The sequence below is a fragment of the Lineus longissimus genome, chromosome 3 (assembly GCF_910592395.1).
Source record: "Lineus longissimus chromosome 3, tnLinLong1.2, whole genome shotgun sequence".
NCBI lineage: Eukaryota > Metazoa > Nemertea > Pilidiophora > Heteronemertea > Lineidae > Lineus > Lineus longissimus.
Genome location: NC_088310.1, coordinates 20898882 through 20914764, shown reverse-complemented (window position 1 = coordinate 20914764; position 15883 = coordinate 20898882). Strand labels below are relative to the sequence as shown.

Sequence of the window (15883 nt, the reverse complement as noted above, 5' to 3'; positions counted from 1 at the left end):
CCTCACTGCAATAAGGCGGTCCACGGACATAGCTGCTTGGAAGAATCCTGACTGAGTCCCAAATGTGGTCATCGTGTATACAACAACTCTATGAATGATAACAACAACAAGCTGAATATGAAAGTCACAAACCAAAACAAAATTGGTAACCTAATCTTTTCGCCTGGCGAGCAGACTGAATAACGAATATGACCACTCAAACCCAAAAAATAAATTCTTCAACACTTTGAGAATAAAACGCAAGAAACATATTACCCAATAACAAGTTCATGTACATACCTGAATATTGTACCCCTGCCTGTCAGAATCTTCTTTCCAATTTCGGAGAAGAACAAAGAAAAAAACCAGGCCAGTTGTACTAGCAGTGCAGTATCAACAACTGCCATTGCGGTGATATAGATACACGGGGACAGACCTCTGTTTCTTTTTCTAGTGGCTATCAGCACCGACAGAATATTCCCTGGTATGCCGAAAATGACAGCAACTATCCAGGCGTAATTGGCAAGTATGGTGATGACGATCTGCATGATTTTGTTGACTCCATTATCATCATCATCGGATTGAAGGGACGCATAGTCATCTGGCGTTGTGAAGTCCATCTATATATCTATACGATTGAAAACAATACGCCCTATAGATAGCTTTACGCGGGGATATCCTCCAATATTTCCTCTAACGGGCTCATCATGATGCTGAAGTCGGGACTATTACACTGCGTATCCGTTCCATAATTAAGTAAACATATGGGTACATTTCCTATAAGCATTACTGACCGGGCCCTTTGTGTTTGTGCTTTTGTGATCAAGCAATCAGGCTTATTTTCGAATCTCTGAAGAATTGGCTACGGTATTTATTGATACCGCTAATTATAGTAGATCTATCTAAAACTGTTTTACAGTCAACATGAGGACATGCAATTTTTGTCCTGAAGGCAGAGTTATAACTGGCATCCAGATGCATTCAGATATTCATCTCAAAGGCTTTAGTCTATGGTGTTTAGGATTGGACTTTTCTAATTTGTAGGCATTATAACGTGATACGAATTGTTTCACTATAAAAAGACCAGGTTAAGAACTTTATCTAAGAGTTTAAAATTTTGAGTCATATCTTAAGTGCATAATAACTGCGCTAACAGCACTTGAACAATCGTTTGGGCACCTCTGACAGGCACGAATCTAATTCTTAAATCAGACCCACCTTCATTATGTTGATTTAATGCCAATATGCTTTATCTAGATTGAGTAACATCAGGCATGGTTCTCAAAATGAAGATGAGGAAGAGAAAGGAGATCTCTCGTCATGGTCCAAACTGGTATTGCAGTTGAAGGTCAACTACTTATTGAGGCTTTCTTTTAAACAACTGTTTTAAATCATCCCTGTAGCGCTTGCCACCTCCAAGACAATAAAGGTAGAAATTAACAGCATAATTGCAACACCACAAATCATAAACGGCCCATAATTCTAGTGTATGTCGAAGGCTCTAATATGGCTTGGTAAGATCATAATAAGATGCCACGCCTGGTATACCTATCATAAACTCGTACCATCTATAAGGAAGTGACGTCACCATATAAGCGGCGCTGATCATCAGCAACATCCGGGTCAGATATTGTGTGTCCTTGGCATTTGTATCCAGTCCTGATTTCATTAGATGGCGCTGTTTTGACGCCTGTTTAATAGTGATTACGATGATAACGTTACAACTGAATATGATGAAAAACGAGAAAATATTTCCAACGAAAATATCTACTCCTGCCAACAAAACTTTAAGATGCTCGTCATCTCCTGGTGTTGACACTACAAGAAACTCAACCCCTAAAAAGCAAATGAAATAAAGCCAATTCAAAGATGCTATAGATATCATCTATATTCCTATTATTAGTATTGACCAGAAAGTATTACTTACTGAAGTATCAAGCCTCTTGATCGGTTGCGCATCTGGGATTGAAAGAATGGATAAAACCAAGCAACCTGTACGAGCAACGCAGTATCAACAACTGCCATGCCAATTCTATAGATGCAAACAGAGAGGCCCCGGTTTCGTTTCCTGGCGGCTATCAGCGCACACAGAATATTTCCTGGTACGCCAACGGCTACAGGAACTATCCAGGCGTAACCAAGTATTTTGGTCGCGACTTGCAGGACTTTCAGATCCGCCGAGAGAGTAGAGTTGCCACTGAGTGCCATCGTGTCTGCAAAGAGTGCATCTACCCTTCTCTTGTCTTCCTCGCTTTTAATGAATTCTTCTTCAGATCAAATAACCGTGATGAGAAAAATATTTATGTAAAGCCCATTCATAGCAGATCATTGATAGAAAAGATAAATTATCATGGCATGAATCTATTTAAGATCCAATACGTCTAAACCCATGTCACTTTGTATAGAGTGTATTGGTTTGACCACCAACTCCAATGAAATTTGATATACATTATCACAACGATTACAAAAAAGTTTGAAACGTTGTTTCAAAAGCAGATCCAATTTCAACATGTGTCTTGCTAACGCCGAGTCTCGATGGATGATGATGAAACTGGTGAGCTTGCACACTTTACAGAGGGTACATGTAAATAAATCACAAATATGAGAAGTTTTACCTTTGTCCGTGCCGTTCCTAAGTATACATTTGGGAACAGCAGCAAAGTGATCAACGAGTAGTCTTTCTTACGAATAACTGCTTGAGATCGTCCCTGTATCGCTTACCACCTCCCAGACAATAAAAGTAGAAGTTGACTGCCGCATTACAGCACCATATATCATAGACAAGCCAAAGTTCCAGTGTATGTCGCAGGTTCCAATATGGCTTGGTAAAATCATAATAAGAAGCAACGCCTGGTATACCTATCATAAACTCATACCATCTATAAGGAGCCGTCGTCACAATATAAGCAGCGCTGGTCATCAGCAACATCCGGGTCAGATATTGTGTGTACTTGACATTTGTATCTAGTCCTGATTTCATAAGACGGCGTTGTTTCGATGCTTGCCTGATTGTGATAATGATGAAAATGTTACAGATAAATATACAAAGAAAAGGCACGAGATTTCCGACGAAAAAATCCACTCCTGACAACAGAAATTTCAGGTGTTTGACATTCTCTGGCAATGATACTTCGAGGTACTCAACCCCTGAAAATGAAAATGAAACACCGACTGACAACAACAATTTCAGACTCTTAACGTGCCTTGGCATCAATACTTATGATAAGATCGACACCTGAAACCTTCAGTTGAATTACAAGGGTTTATTATGTGTTCTAGGATAGACCGAGGTTTTACTAATAATAACGATCAGTAACAGGTTTATGCGTAGTTGACAAAACCAAGCTCATCACATTTTTCGAGTGTGTTCTGTAAATGGGTTTTCCTTTAAATCACTCAAGTTTTGATTAAGTAGATTACCTGTGGCAGGGTCCAAGACATACTTTACGGTAAAGAAGTCCTTGAGATTAAAAACGGCTGCAGCCAGAAATGTAACGATGACGATCTTCTTAGCTCTAGCTGTTCCACAGAGGCGAGGGGCAGCCATGGGCCACCTCACTGCAATAAGGCGGTCCACGGACATAGCTGCTTGGAAGAATCCTGACTGAGTCCCAAATGTGGTCATCGTGTATACAACAACTCTATGAATGATAACAACAACAAGCTGAATATGAAAGTCACAAACCAAAACAAAATTGGTAACCTAATCTTTTCGCCTGGCGAGCAGACTGAATAACGAATATGACCACTCAAACCCAAAAAATAAATTCTTCAACACTTTGAGAATAAAACGCAAGAAACATATTACCCAATAACAAGTTCATGTACATACCTGAATATTGTACCCCTGCCTGTCAGAATCTTCTTTCCAATTTCGGAGAAGAACAAAGAAAAAAACCAGGCCAGTTGTACTAGCAGTGCAGTATCAACAACTGCCATTGCGGTGATATAGATACACGGGGACAGACCTCTGTTTCTTTTTCTAGTGGCTATCAGCACCGACAGAATATTCCCTGGTATGCCGAAAATGACAGCAACTATCCAGGCGTAATTGGCAAGTATGGTGCTGACGATCTGCATGATTTTGTTGACTCCATTATCATCATCATCGGATTGAAGGGACGCATAGTCATCTGGCGTTGTGAAGTCCATCTATATATCTATACGATTGAAAACAATACGCCCTATAGATAGCTTTACGCGGGGATATCCTCCAATATTTCCTCTAACGGGCTCATCATGATGCTGAAGTCGGGACTATTACACTGCGTATCCGTTCCATAATTAAGTAAACATATGGGTACATTTCCTATAAGCATTACTGGCCGGGCCCTTTGAGTTTGTGCTTTTGTGATCAAGCAATCAGCCTTATTTTCGAATCTCTGAAGAATTGGCTACGGTATTTATCGATACCGCTAATTATAGTAGATCTATCTAAAACTGTTTTACAGTCAACATGAGGACATGCAATTTTTGTCCTGAAGGCAGAGTTATAACTGGCATCCAGATGCATTCAGATATTCATCTCAAAGGCTTTAGTCTATGGTGTTTAGGATTGGACTTTTCTAATTTGTAGGCATTATAACGTGATACGAATTGTTTCACTATAAAAAGACCAGGTTAAGAACTTTATCTAAGAGTTTAAAATTTTGAGTCATATCTTAAGCGCATAATGTCTGCGCTAACAGCACTTGAAAAATCGTTTGGGCACCTCTGAGAGGCACGAATCCAATTCTTAAATCAGACCCACCTTCATTATGTTGATTTAATGCCAATATGCTTTATCTAGATTGCGTAACATCAGGCATGGTTCTCAAAATGAAGATCAGGAAGAGAAAGGAGATCTCTCGTCATGGTCCAAACTGGTATTGCAGTTGAAGGTCAACTACTTATTGAGGCTTTCTTTTAAACAACTGTTTTAAATCATCCCTGTAGCGCTTGCCACCTCCAAGACAATAAAGGTAGAAATTAACAGCATAATTACAACACCACAAATCATAAACGGCCCATAATTCCAGTGTATGTCGAAGGCTCCAATATGGCTTGGTAAGATCATAATAAGATGCCACGCCTGGTATACCTATCATAAACTCATACCATCTATAAGGAAGTGACGTCACCATATAAGCGGCGCTGATCAACAGCAACATCCGGGTCAGATATTGTGTGTCCTTGGCATTTGTATCCAGTCCTGATTTCATTAGACGGCGCTGTTTTGACGCCTGTTTAATAGTGATTACGATGATAACGTTACAACTGAATATGATGGAAAACGGCAAAATATTTCCAACGAAAATATCTACTCCTGCCAACAAAACTTTAAGACGCTCGTCATCTCCTGGTGTTGACACTACAAGAAACTCAACCCCTAAAAAGCAAATGAAATAAAGCCAATTCAAAGATGCTACAGATATCATCTATATTCCAAAATGGCTGGCTTATGAAAATCCACCTCAGATTAAAGAAATCAAAATCAATAGCTATCGCTGTGAATGACGCATTCTTTTTTCAGTCAGTAACTGACTGGAACTTCAAATTTTTACGACAAGAGACTTGTTACCTGCATCCTCGAATACCCGGATCAGTTGTATGCTCTCCCCTCGTACGCATCAATGCTCAGTAAGAGTTGAGTGAAAGGATGGTTTACCTGTAGCTTGATCCAGAACATACTTTACGGTAAAGAAGTCTTTGATGTTAAAAACTGCTGTTGCCAAAAATGTCGTAATGACGATCTTCTTAGCTCTGGGCGTACTGCAGAGGCGAGGTGCAGCCATAGGCCACCTTACTGCTATCAGGCGGTCTACTGACATAGCTGCTTGGAAGAATCCTGACTGGGTCCCAAAGGTAGTCATCGTGTATACAACAACTCTAGAAGAATGCAAACAATTTTCGAATACATTTTCCAAGATACATTAATGTATTCGAATGAAAGGCCTTGTTACAGGATATCAATATTTTTAACGGGAAATAAGTTTGGCCTCGTTTTGATCGCAGCGGTACTTGTCATGCAAGATTTTGTTGAAATGGATGTCATTCAAAGTGAAGACAATTTAATTAATCGACGTATTAGCCGATAGATGAGTTACTACATACCTGAATATTATACCTCTATCAGTCAAAAATGTCTTTCCAATATCAGAGAAAAACAGGGAAAGCCAGGCCAGTTGTACCAGCAGCGCAGTATCAACAACTGCCATTGCGGTGATATAGATACACGGGGACAGACCTCTGTTTCTTTTTCTAGTGGCTATCAGCACCGACAGAATATTCCCTGGTATACCGAAAATGACAGCAACTATCCAGGCGTAATTGGCGAGTATGGTGATGATGACCTGCATCATTTTTAGGAGCCTATCATCATCGTTGCCGTTGGGATATGGCGTTATGTCGTCCGTCGTTCCCGCCATCCTCAACTAATGGCCGAAAACTAGGCCTGCCTGAGTGCCTCCGGAGACAGTTCTCCTCACATCGTATATAAATTAAAGTGTAAGTCTACATATTGAGGCCATGGTCTTTTCAAGTAGACTCATCATTTTGCTGCATTTGAGATGGTAGGCTAACATCGCATTCGTTTCCTTGAGTAAAACGTGAGGTTGATTTCCTGAACATATGCTCTGAGCCTTAATAAGTTCTAATTATTGGTGTTTGTGCGATTGTTTTAAATCACTGATATTTTGGTATCGCCTAGCTACTTCATTATTCCATTTATAGCACAAGGAGATATGATCTAAAATTGTTTCACGATCAACGCGAAAATAGGCTACTTGTTTACTGCTGTTGTTGGAAACCCCTTGGAAACTGCATGTGCAGTCGGAGTAGATATATATAAATGTGAACAAAGCCATCAGCTTGGTATCCGTTGTTTCATCATCACTTTTCCTTTGTCCCGTACCTCGCATTTAAAATACTTCAGACCTAGCTCAATACACGGTTTATTGTGTTTACACATAGTCCACTCGAACCTAGGCCTAAATTCCCTTTGTTCTACTGTCTTATCAAATCTTGAAAACATCGACCTCCACGAAGTAGCTTTCAGGGGGTCGATAGACCTAAATCAGCAAAGGCAAATAAACGTAACCCATCGAGAGGATGATTTTTGTTTCCTACCATGAATAGCTAAAGGTTATGGGCTGGGACGGGACGGGCGAGGACCGAAGAGTCGAAGGATCGAAGAATGACATTCATTTACTAATTTTAATGGTTAGTCATTTGCTATGAATGTGATCTCCTTTCAATCGCTGCATTTAAATATCTTTGCTTTCTTGTCTGCCCTTGACTATCAACTAAATGTTAAAATACAGCATATTACCACAACTAGGATAGTAAAGTGAATTTCCAGTGGAAAACAGGATATATCTTTTTTCCTTATCTATCTTGATAATAATAACCGTCAAGATAACCAAAACATAGGCCTAATGGAATGATAATTGCATTTCGAGAAGTTCCGAGAAGTTTATCAAACACACACAGCCTGAACTAAAAATAATACATGCCTACCAATGTTTCGGTCTTCGGTAATTAAATCTTCTGATAAAATACCAAGTGTACGTACATCCTACACACAAATCATGCAATATCTATTCATGAATGATCGGGTGAAAGGTAAATCTTCGAAGAAAGAGTAGGGAAGAAAGTGGCATGACTGTGAATCAGTCTGAAGGTATTTTCCTTGTAGCTGATGGTAAGGAGGCGTGTATCAGGATGTGATTTCGTAGTCAACAAGGGATGTCTTACCAGTACACAGGGACGTATTCGAGAAGGAATATTTAACCATCAGTTTTGCATCATGACGACTAAACCATCCTCTGTGTGTTACTTCTTTGTCTCTCTCTGCATTCTGAAGGTGAGTACAGTTATCAGGCCCCATCCTGACTCGATCTCAAAACATTGCTGGTCAAGATGGTCAAGTCTAACTTAGAGTAACCAGACTAGTCTGGTTACTCTAAGGGACCAAGCATGGATTCTATAGAAGCCCGGTATAAGCTGCTCGACTGACATCTTCACTTCACGACTGACATCCAACCAATCGCCATCAAACCCCACCCCGGCCACCTCAACTCCACTCCACTTCCACCGCCAATGTGCTGGTGCTTGCAACTGAGCATTTCATCACTCCACCCTATTATCCTTTATTTTTCAGAATGTTGCTAACGTATCCCTACATCCTGTTGATGTCAATTTCTCCTCCTATGGAGGGATGGCGGAGAGCGGCGACGACGCGGACGTTAGTGATCTGGCGGATGAACTTCTACCGGTAGTTTCCCAACCCAAAGTCAGGCACATCGAGAAAACAGAGACAGTGACAAGAATCCACAGCACCGTTGGGAAAAATAGTGCATTGGACAGCATCGCAAGAGCTGGTATTAGTGAAATTATTTTGAGCAGAGGTTCCAAAACTGGAGCCAGTGCCATTGATCCTCAAACGACTCCTTCATCGTTGAACGCCAGCGGAACAACTCCACTAGGGGCAAGAGATCATGTGCTTGAGGGGTCACCTGCCATTCCCACGTCTATAAGGAGATCAGACTCACAAAGTGATACGCAAACAGATCAAAGAAATGATGTGACAATGTCCGAGTCAGTGGCCGTCGTATCAACAGACGAAACAAATGTTACGACAGAAAAACCCGAGCAGCGATCTGGCCTTTCATGGCTATTCGGCAGTATTAGTTCCCTCTGGAATTCTGCTCCAGAGACGACGGTGTCCACTCCAACTTTCGCTTCGACGACTAAGGAACATGTGCCGGATTTCATATGGGACGGGTCACAACGGGACGCATCTCATTGGGGTGATGCCATTGGTCCTTATAACTATCAAAGCCGCCATAAGCAAGAGGAAGACCGGGTAGTCATCTATGACCATAATTTCTTTGATTACGACAGCTATGATGACGATGATTTCGAACTTTTTGCTGATTATAATGACATTCTAGAAGGTGATGACTATGAGGTGGATAGGAAGCCGAATACGGCGGAAGATAGTCGCGAGGACAACGAGGAGAGGAATGATGAAAAAAGCAATAGAGATATCGATAGTCATGTAAATAATCACAAAAATAGTCACAAAACCGGCGACAGCACGTTAGGAACTCATGGGAAAAGGGATGAGAATAGACATGAAAACAGTGAAAGAGAAGAAAATGACTTCAAGAAGCGAGAAAACGTCAATGATACGCTGATTAATGTTGAGAACATCACAGATTCATCCGGCGGAGACAATTTTGATGAAGTGGTTGCGACTTCAGTAGGTGGGCCAATGGCTACTGTCGTTGTTGAGGGGAACGAAAGGTATGTGACAGAAGTGGTATCTCCTACTCTTGTGCCATCAGATATGCTGAAGTCAGACACAGACGGACAAAGGACGAATGCGTCAACTGAGGTAGACATTCTGTCAGTTACTGAGGAACCTGCAGCTGGGAACATCATAACGGAGGAATCCGGCTTTGGTTCAGGGGACGGCGGGTGTAAGTATGGCTATATGCTGCCGTTTGTGGTCATTACATATATGGCGTGGGATACAGGCAGCCCCTCTCTATTGTTTGTCCTTCGCGTTACATCACTGGTGCAACCGATAGTCTGATATTGGTTTTTCACTGGGGCAAGACAAGAGGGGAAGAGCTGTATTCATTAATTACACCAAAAAGTGCAGTCTGTCACTTCAGTTTGTTTATTTATATTGTATTTCGTGAATAGCAGGATCCGCCAAGCAATGGAGCGAATGGTCTGGTTGCAGTGCTACATGTGGTTATGGTTTTAGGGAGAGATCAAGACACTGCGGCGACAGTTGCGTATTCAAAGATAAAGTGGAATGCAAAGTGAAGCCTTGCTTTGAAATAGGTAAGGACCTGTCCCAACCTGGATCCCACTGTACATACCTCCACTACCCCCCCCCCCCCCCCATCGTTCGCCCGTATCTCTGGTAGTCGAAGTCCATATGAAAAGGCAATTCATAACATTCTATGGATGTCACAATCAGTCAGGGTAATGTTTTTATTGAGGACACTTTTTCAATCCACTTGCGACGTTATTGAAGTGAGTTTCCATGAATCCTTTATAACCAAATGATTCGGTAGCTAACAATAATCAGTGCAGTAGGCCTGTGTCGAGAGGGAATGAAGGCAATTTAAAGTCAAAGGACACCAGGTTTCATCAGCTCCTCAGGCATTTGGTAGCCCTGATCGGGTGCCATTCACTGCACAAGAAGGATATAAACATAGAAGGTTGTTCACTCAGTAACCGCATCTTCCTTTCAGGTCTCCAGGATATCTTCCCTGTAATGCCTGGTCAAGGCACAACAGAAGAAACACTAAACACAGGTTGGAAAATTATCATTTTATTCTATAAAATTTATAAATGCCTTCAACTCAACAAATGCAAGAATACGGTGAAGTGAACTCGTAAAAATCTAAATCTTACAAAACCCTACACATCTTTATGAACGAATATATAGATTGGCAGAGTACATCTAAGGGTGGTTGTAAACAAGAGCTAGGTGGTCCAAATTGGTGGTCTCCATGTGTCAATAACTGCATGGGTTGGCTTGACTTACTGGTGGTAATAAAAGTATTCCCGATGAGAGCATTAACAGTCCAATATACTGAGAGTTCCACCTATTTGCCAATCTGTGTAAATTATCTGACCAACCTGGTTCCCTGATATCATCCCTTTAATGTTCTTGCTTGTGAAAAGAAATGGATTTGGTGCCTGCTATCAAAATCTGTGTGGTAGAGAGAAAGAACTGCCCATTCTACAGCCAAGACATTAGACAGCAGTTCCCTTCATGCAAATATTCCAAAAAATTTGTGGGCTGTGAAAATCATAACCTCTTAATATCTCTGTTCCTTCTATAATAGGCCTAGATGTGCCAGTGGCCCCTGTTGGGATGGCAACACACAACAAACAATCCTTCTAATGGATGTAGAGTTGTGTTTGATTCTTATGAGGACTAAAGTCACAACCAGAAGGCTGGGATAAGATCACTTTAACTTGGCAAGCACAAAAGTCTTCCAAGAATAACATTTGCAAAACACACAACAAAACATGGCTTTAAAACGATTCTTTTGAATATTTACAGAAATCGATGCATGCGGCAAGTGGGCAACCTGCAAGGATGAATTCTTTCTTAGCCAACTGAAAAACCTTGCCAGCCTGCCAAGCTGTCCCTGCTACTACCCCGTAGGTATGGAATTCGATAACAAGGTGTGGGACCCCGAGAAAAATGTCTATGTATCGTGGACTGATGCAAGTAATCCAGAGGAACATCTTGAGGTTTATAAACCAAGTGCAGAGCGGTGTATCAGATCCTTGTTAGTTCCGGATAGCGAGGTATTTTCTGCCCAACATTGCTGCTATGACAAGTGGATGCAGCTGATAACAAGAGGACAGGGAGCGGGGACGCCGAATCTTGTCAGTCCAGAGCTTTCTTACATCCTTCATTATAAGATAGATATGCTGCCTTGGATCATTTGCAAAGGAGACTGGAGAAGGTAAGATCATGATATATGCATCAGGAAAACGCCATGCCTATTCCCTGTGGCTGATAAAGAATGGAGCCATCCTGACCTACGTCCGACCTGGTTGATTTAAGACAGGACCAGTCCTTGTCTGGCATGAAAGCATTGGTTTGATGACTTCTCCTTGTATGGAATTGGGAACTATTGAGAACACAGACAAGGGTATGTTATGTAAATGCAAGCCAACTCGACTTTACTCTGGTATTGCAGGATCTTAGACATGGTGCGTTCCTATTGTGGCATATTAGAATGCAATGGAAGTCCTCATTAGTCGCTTTTGGTTTCCGGTTTCTCTGCACTGGCAGGCAGGTGTTCCAAAACAAACTTTGGAAAAGACAGCGACACCCAGCACTTGTAATCATCTTTGCCTCTCTCCTTTTGAAAGACTTCAACCATCTGTTTATAATTTGAATCAAATCTAAAAACCTTTATCTTACCACACTCATCATCACCGTCATTGTAATCTCTGCTAACGCAAAAGTGCATGAAGCCTCCCGTGCTTAGACCTCCATCCACATTGAGGTCGTTTAGATCTGATGTCAAGTCTATACCAGTCCACGTGACATGTGTGGCCGAGTCTGTGTCGAAATCGTAGTACTCTATCAATGGAGCATTAGCTGAAAATGGCTGCAACGGACTCAAGCCATCAATCTGGTACATACGATCTTTGTGAGTAACAGCCACATGACCACTTCTCGCCATAATCATGTCCTCCTTTTGTGACCAAGAAAGTTTTTCAGAGGCATAACACAGTACTTGTCTTAAACGTGATTTGGCCTCCTTTTCACCACCTGTAACGTACACACTTCCTTGATGCGTTGTAGCAGCATGATGTTTTAATAGGCCAGGCATTGGTACACCATATGACCATGTATCAGTTATAGGATCATATACTTCAACTGTATCCAAAATCATTCGATTAACAGCACTCCCACCCAGGACAATCAATTTACCATTCAGGGCGACAACAGGGCATTGAGTGCGCGAGGTCTGCAACGGCTCAATTGGAGACCATTTGTCCAGGCAAGGGTCATATCTGTAACAACTATCAACTGCATATGTTACTAGATTACGCACCCCAACCACATATAATATGTTATTCATGACTACAATACCGGATTCCCACAGGTTTGTCCCTACCATAGCAGGAAATGGTGCCATCTCCTTTATCAAATTTGTGTCAAAATCATAACATACGAAATCGTCTTTAAAGAGAGGCATCTGTTCGCATATATCTTTCGAGACAACTGAAACTAGCCTTGGCCCCTCAACTTTGGCTTCCTGTAATCTATCAGCTGGCTTTAACTTAGCATACCGCAAGGCTTCATTTACATAAACTCCATCTGCCACAGCTGACAACAAGTCTCTCAGCAAATGTTCACGTTTAGACAAGTCTTGGCAAACCCAAGTCGCAATGAGGTCATAGACACCAATCTTGCCAAAACCAGCATCTGAAAAGTCCCAAGTCTTCAGAACTAGTCGTAAGAAACTTGAACTAAACAAATCTAACTGCTTAAAAAAAGCACAGTGGTCAACCATAGGGAATCTCGGCATGAACAATTTTGTAGCAAACTCTGCCAATTTTGCCAATAGAATATTTAGATCGTACATTTCAGAAAGACGTAAGAGATCATAGAAATTTGATTCATCAATTTTCTTAGCAATAAAGTCCTCACACATCTTATAGGCAGCCTCAAACTGACAATGATGAATAGCAGAGACAATATCAACAACGTTTTCTGTGTCCATGGTAATTCTTCCAAGGTACACAAACTCGAAAATAGCTTTCAGTCCAACGGGTGTAATTTCATGAAGAGTTATTTCAGTGTTCTCTTTTTCCGACCAACGCCCCGAGAACATGGCATGGAAATAGTCGCTTTTGGCTGCCAGGTTGGCCCTGTGAGCTTGCACTGAGTAATCCCCTGCCTTAAGAGTCACATCATACACTGCTTTGTCATCATCATCATCTAAGTCATGAAGGGACTGAATTTTCCTTACAATGTTTGTTTGAGTATCATCCCTGAATCGTTCCAAGACTTCTCCTTTTTGCATCTTACGGCTGAGTTTGCTTTCAGTGTTTGATCAGTCTGGAAAAATTCATAAATTGTATTCAATAAATTGGGATGTGAATACTACATAGACATACTACAAATATATAGACCCTTTAACCCCATCATTATAATAAGCACATTGTCTTACCGTTTGATTTTTTCAGGTACAACAAAGTCCTACCTCCTAACAATCAACAACAGTGTACACAGAACCCCAGGGAGTTTGACTACTTGAAGCAGATAGAGGAAAGAAAGGCCAACACATGAAACATCCCTGGGAAATGGTGACATGTTTTAACTGAAAGAACAGTGAACAAACACGCAATCTACAATACTGCACACTTGCGACAACATAAGTTCAAGTGCTATACCTTGCTATTGTCATTCTGTCACTCACACCAACGCCTCCCTTGGGACCATTAGTCTGGCTGTTCCCCGAAGGACAACCTGTAAAGAAATGCGAATCATATTACTTCAAAATCAGAATAAGTGTGGTAACACCATTGGTAGCGCCACCATTCTCTCTTTCTCATGAGTTTGACTCTGACCAAAACTTCAAATGTTATTTTAAACGCAATCATGTATACCAACCTTATCCCTATTTGTTGCAACACAGTTGAAGGTGCATTCCACAATCCTTTTCTCGATCTTTGTTACTTCTGCCCTGGCAGTTACTGGTTCACCAACAAACACTGGAAAGGAGTCAACCTCATAAATATACCTGTAGGTCTAACCTAACACATTTATAACCAAGTGATAATCAATGTCCTTGAGTTGACAACTTAACCTCATTGGTTTAACTAGTACTTCTTTGTCAACAGAGCATGAAAAGTGACCCAACCAAATTTTCTATGTGATAAATCACATGCCAATAGCACAGATATATTCAGCATACAATGAACTATGACCAGTATCATTATAAATAAAACAGAATTTGTTGAAAATAGTTGGTCTTTCTTCACTATTATTGAATATGTAATTTTAATGGTAGGTTTGCAGTTTTGCATCATAATCTTCAGTGTCATTGGATTTGACTTGTATTCAACAAGCAATACTTTATACTCTGTAGGCCTAGTAGTCAGTATATCAATTATCATTCTTTTCATGTGATGAACAGGTGCACTGAAACTCAACTTACATGCAGTTGTAAATTCAACAGTTTGAGAGAGGTACAATGATCCGTGACCTCCAATTTTTGTTCCAAATATGGCAGATACCAAGCTTTCAAATGAGAAAGGGAAGAATATATTACCCACAAGCCCTTAGGTGGAAGTTCTATGAAATGTATTGTACTTGACTTTGTATTGTAATGCTCTATGAAATGTATTGTTCTTGTCTTCGATTCATTACACCAGTGAAGATTCTGATTTAGAGGCCTCATGCTGGAGGCCGGATCAGGACAGGAGGGTATGCAGAGATTTATCAGTCATCATGTCTATCTCCAGTCCATGGTCTCGCCAACCCCTCTGTGCATTTCCTTAACACCTATTATTCGGAAGATAGTAATGGCTAAACTTTAGAATCCCCGATCGGAAATGACGTAGTTTGATCGCATTCAACTATAAATCCATTGAACAGTGGTGCTTGGTTAGTCAACCGATTACCTTTTTTTGGGGTGTGATCGGGGATTGTAAACTCGTTCCATAGTAATTACCCATTAATCAGCACGCCATGAACAATACAGGCCCCAAACCTCGAGTGTACTTTAGCAAATTCAGGATCCGTGTGAACAGGGTTGGTGTCCAAAGAAATATCTGCAAATTTCTGGACATCCCTCGAAGTAAATACTTTCGTCAGTTCAGCAGTCTGACCAACTCTTACAGAGCACCATCTTCTGCAAATAATTGAAGTTTTATCTGCCAAATTAAGGCCATATTTTGAAGAAAAAGAAGGAATTTTTAATAAAAATTTACAAAACATGGGCGCAGACATCTTTGTTGTGATTATCCCCGGCAAATGTGGGCCACTACCACTCCTGCCGGGGTCGAGTATGTCTTCGGCGTGAGAAAGAGGTGACACGTTGCTGATGACCTCTGTATCGATGCGAGTAAGCATGTAAGTGCCTCGGAATCAGCATAAATGAACTTTTCTCCTGCCAGTGTCGATAGTCTAAGATAGGCCAATAACCCGGCATGAGTTACACTCCTCGGACGCATGAGACCAAATTAGGATCAGGCGATGGGCTGCCCAGGTATGTTATCCCATCAAGGAATTCAGGATGGCACCTTGCAGATTTTAACGTATTCAACAACTTTAATTCTGCCACAGTAGTATACCCAGTCCGTGTCACAAAGATCACCACTGTTGACCCATTTGTAGGCTATTGTCGATACCCGGGCA

General features: G+C 41.1%; 3 protein-coding genes across 4 annotated transcripts; 1 reads left to right on the top strand and 2 right to left on the bottom strand.

Moving 5' to 3' along the window:
• Positions 1-4868: 4868 nt before the first annotated feature.
• Positions 4869-6541, bottom strand: LOC135484848 (cysteinyl leukotriene receptor 1-like). Its single transcript, XM_064766540.1, has 3 exons — positions 6073-6541; positions 5627-5847; positions 4869-5347 (listed from the first exon to the last, which is right to left on the bottom strand). Exons 1-3 carry the CDS (start codon positions 6384-6386, stop codon positions 4869-4871), a joined length of 1014 nt encoding a protein of 337 aa, XP_064622610.1. The 5' UTR covers positions 6387-6541.
• Positions 6542-7567: 1026 nt separating this feature from the next.
• Positions 7568-14778, top strand: LOC135484200 (uncharacterized). Its single transcript, XM_064765430.1, has 6 exons — positions 7568-7822; positions 8120-9443; positions 9673-9816; positions 10233-10295; positions 11054-11465; positions 13708-14778. The coding sequence occupies exons 1-6, from the start codon at positions 7658-7660 to the stop codon at positions 13808-13810; spliced, it is 2211 nt and encodes a 736-aa protein (XP_064621500.1). The 5' UTR covers positions 7568-7657; the 3' UTR covers positions 13811-14778.
• LOC135484201 (hydroxyacyl-thioester dehydratase type 2, mitochondrial-like) lies at positions 11473-15467 on the bottom strand. 2 transcript variants are annotated; one of them, XM_064765433.1, is made up of 5 exons: positions 15198-15467; positions 14682-14764; positions 14135-14235; positions 13915-13990; positions 13441-13579 (listed from the first exon to the last, which is right to left on the bottom strand). In XM_064765433.1, the coding sequence occupies exons 1-4, from the start codon at positions 15461-15463 to the stop codon at positions 13937-13939; spliced, it is 504 nt and encodes a 167-aa protein (XP_064621503.1). In that variant the 5' UTR covers positions 15464-15467; the 3' UTR covers positions 13441-13579; positions 13915-13936. The 2 variants fall into 2 exon arrangements, with proteins under 2 accessions (XP_064621502.1, XP_064621503.1); XM_064765432.1 differs by lacking the exons at positions 14682-14764; positions 15198-15467 and having other exon boundaries at positions 11473-13579; positions 14135-14196.
• Positions 15468-15883: the final 416 nt, after the last annotated feature.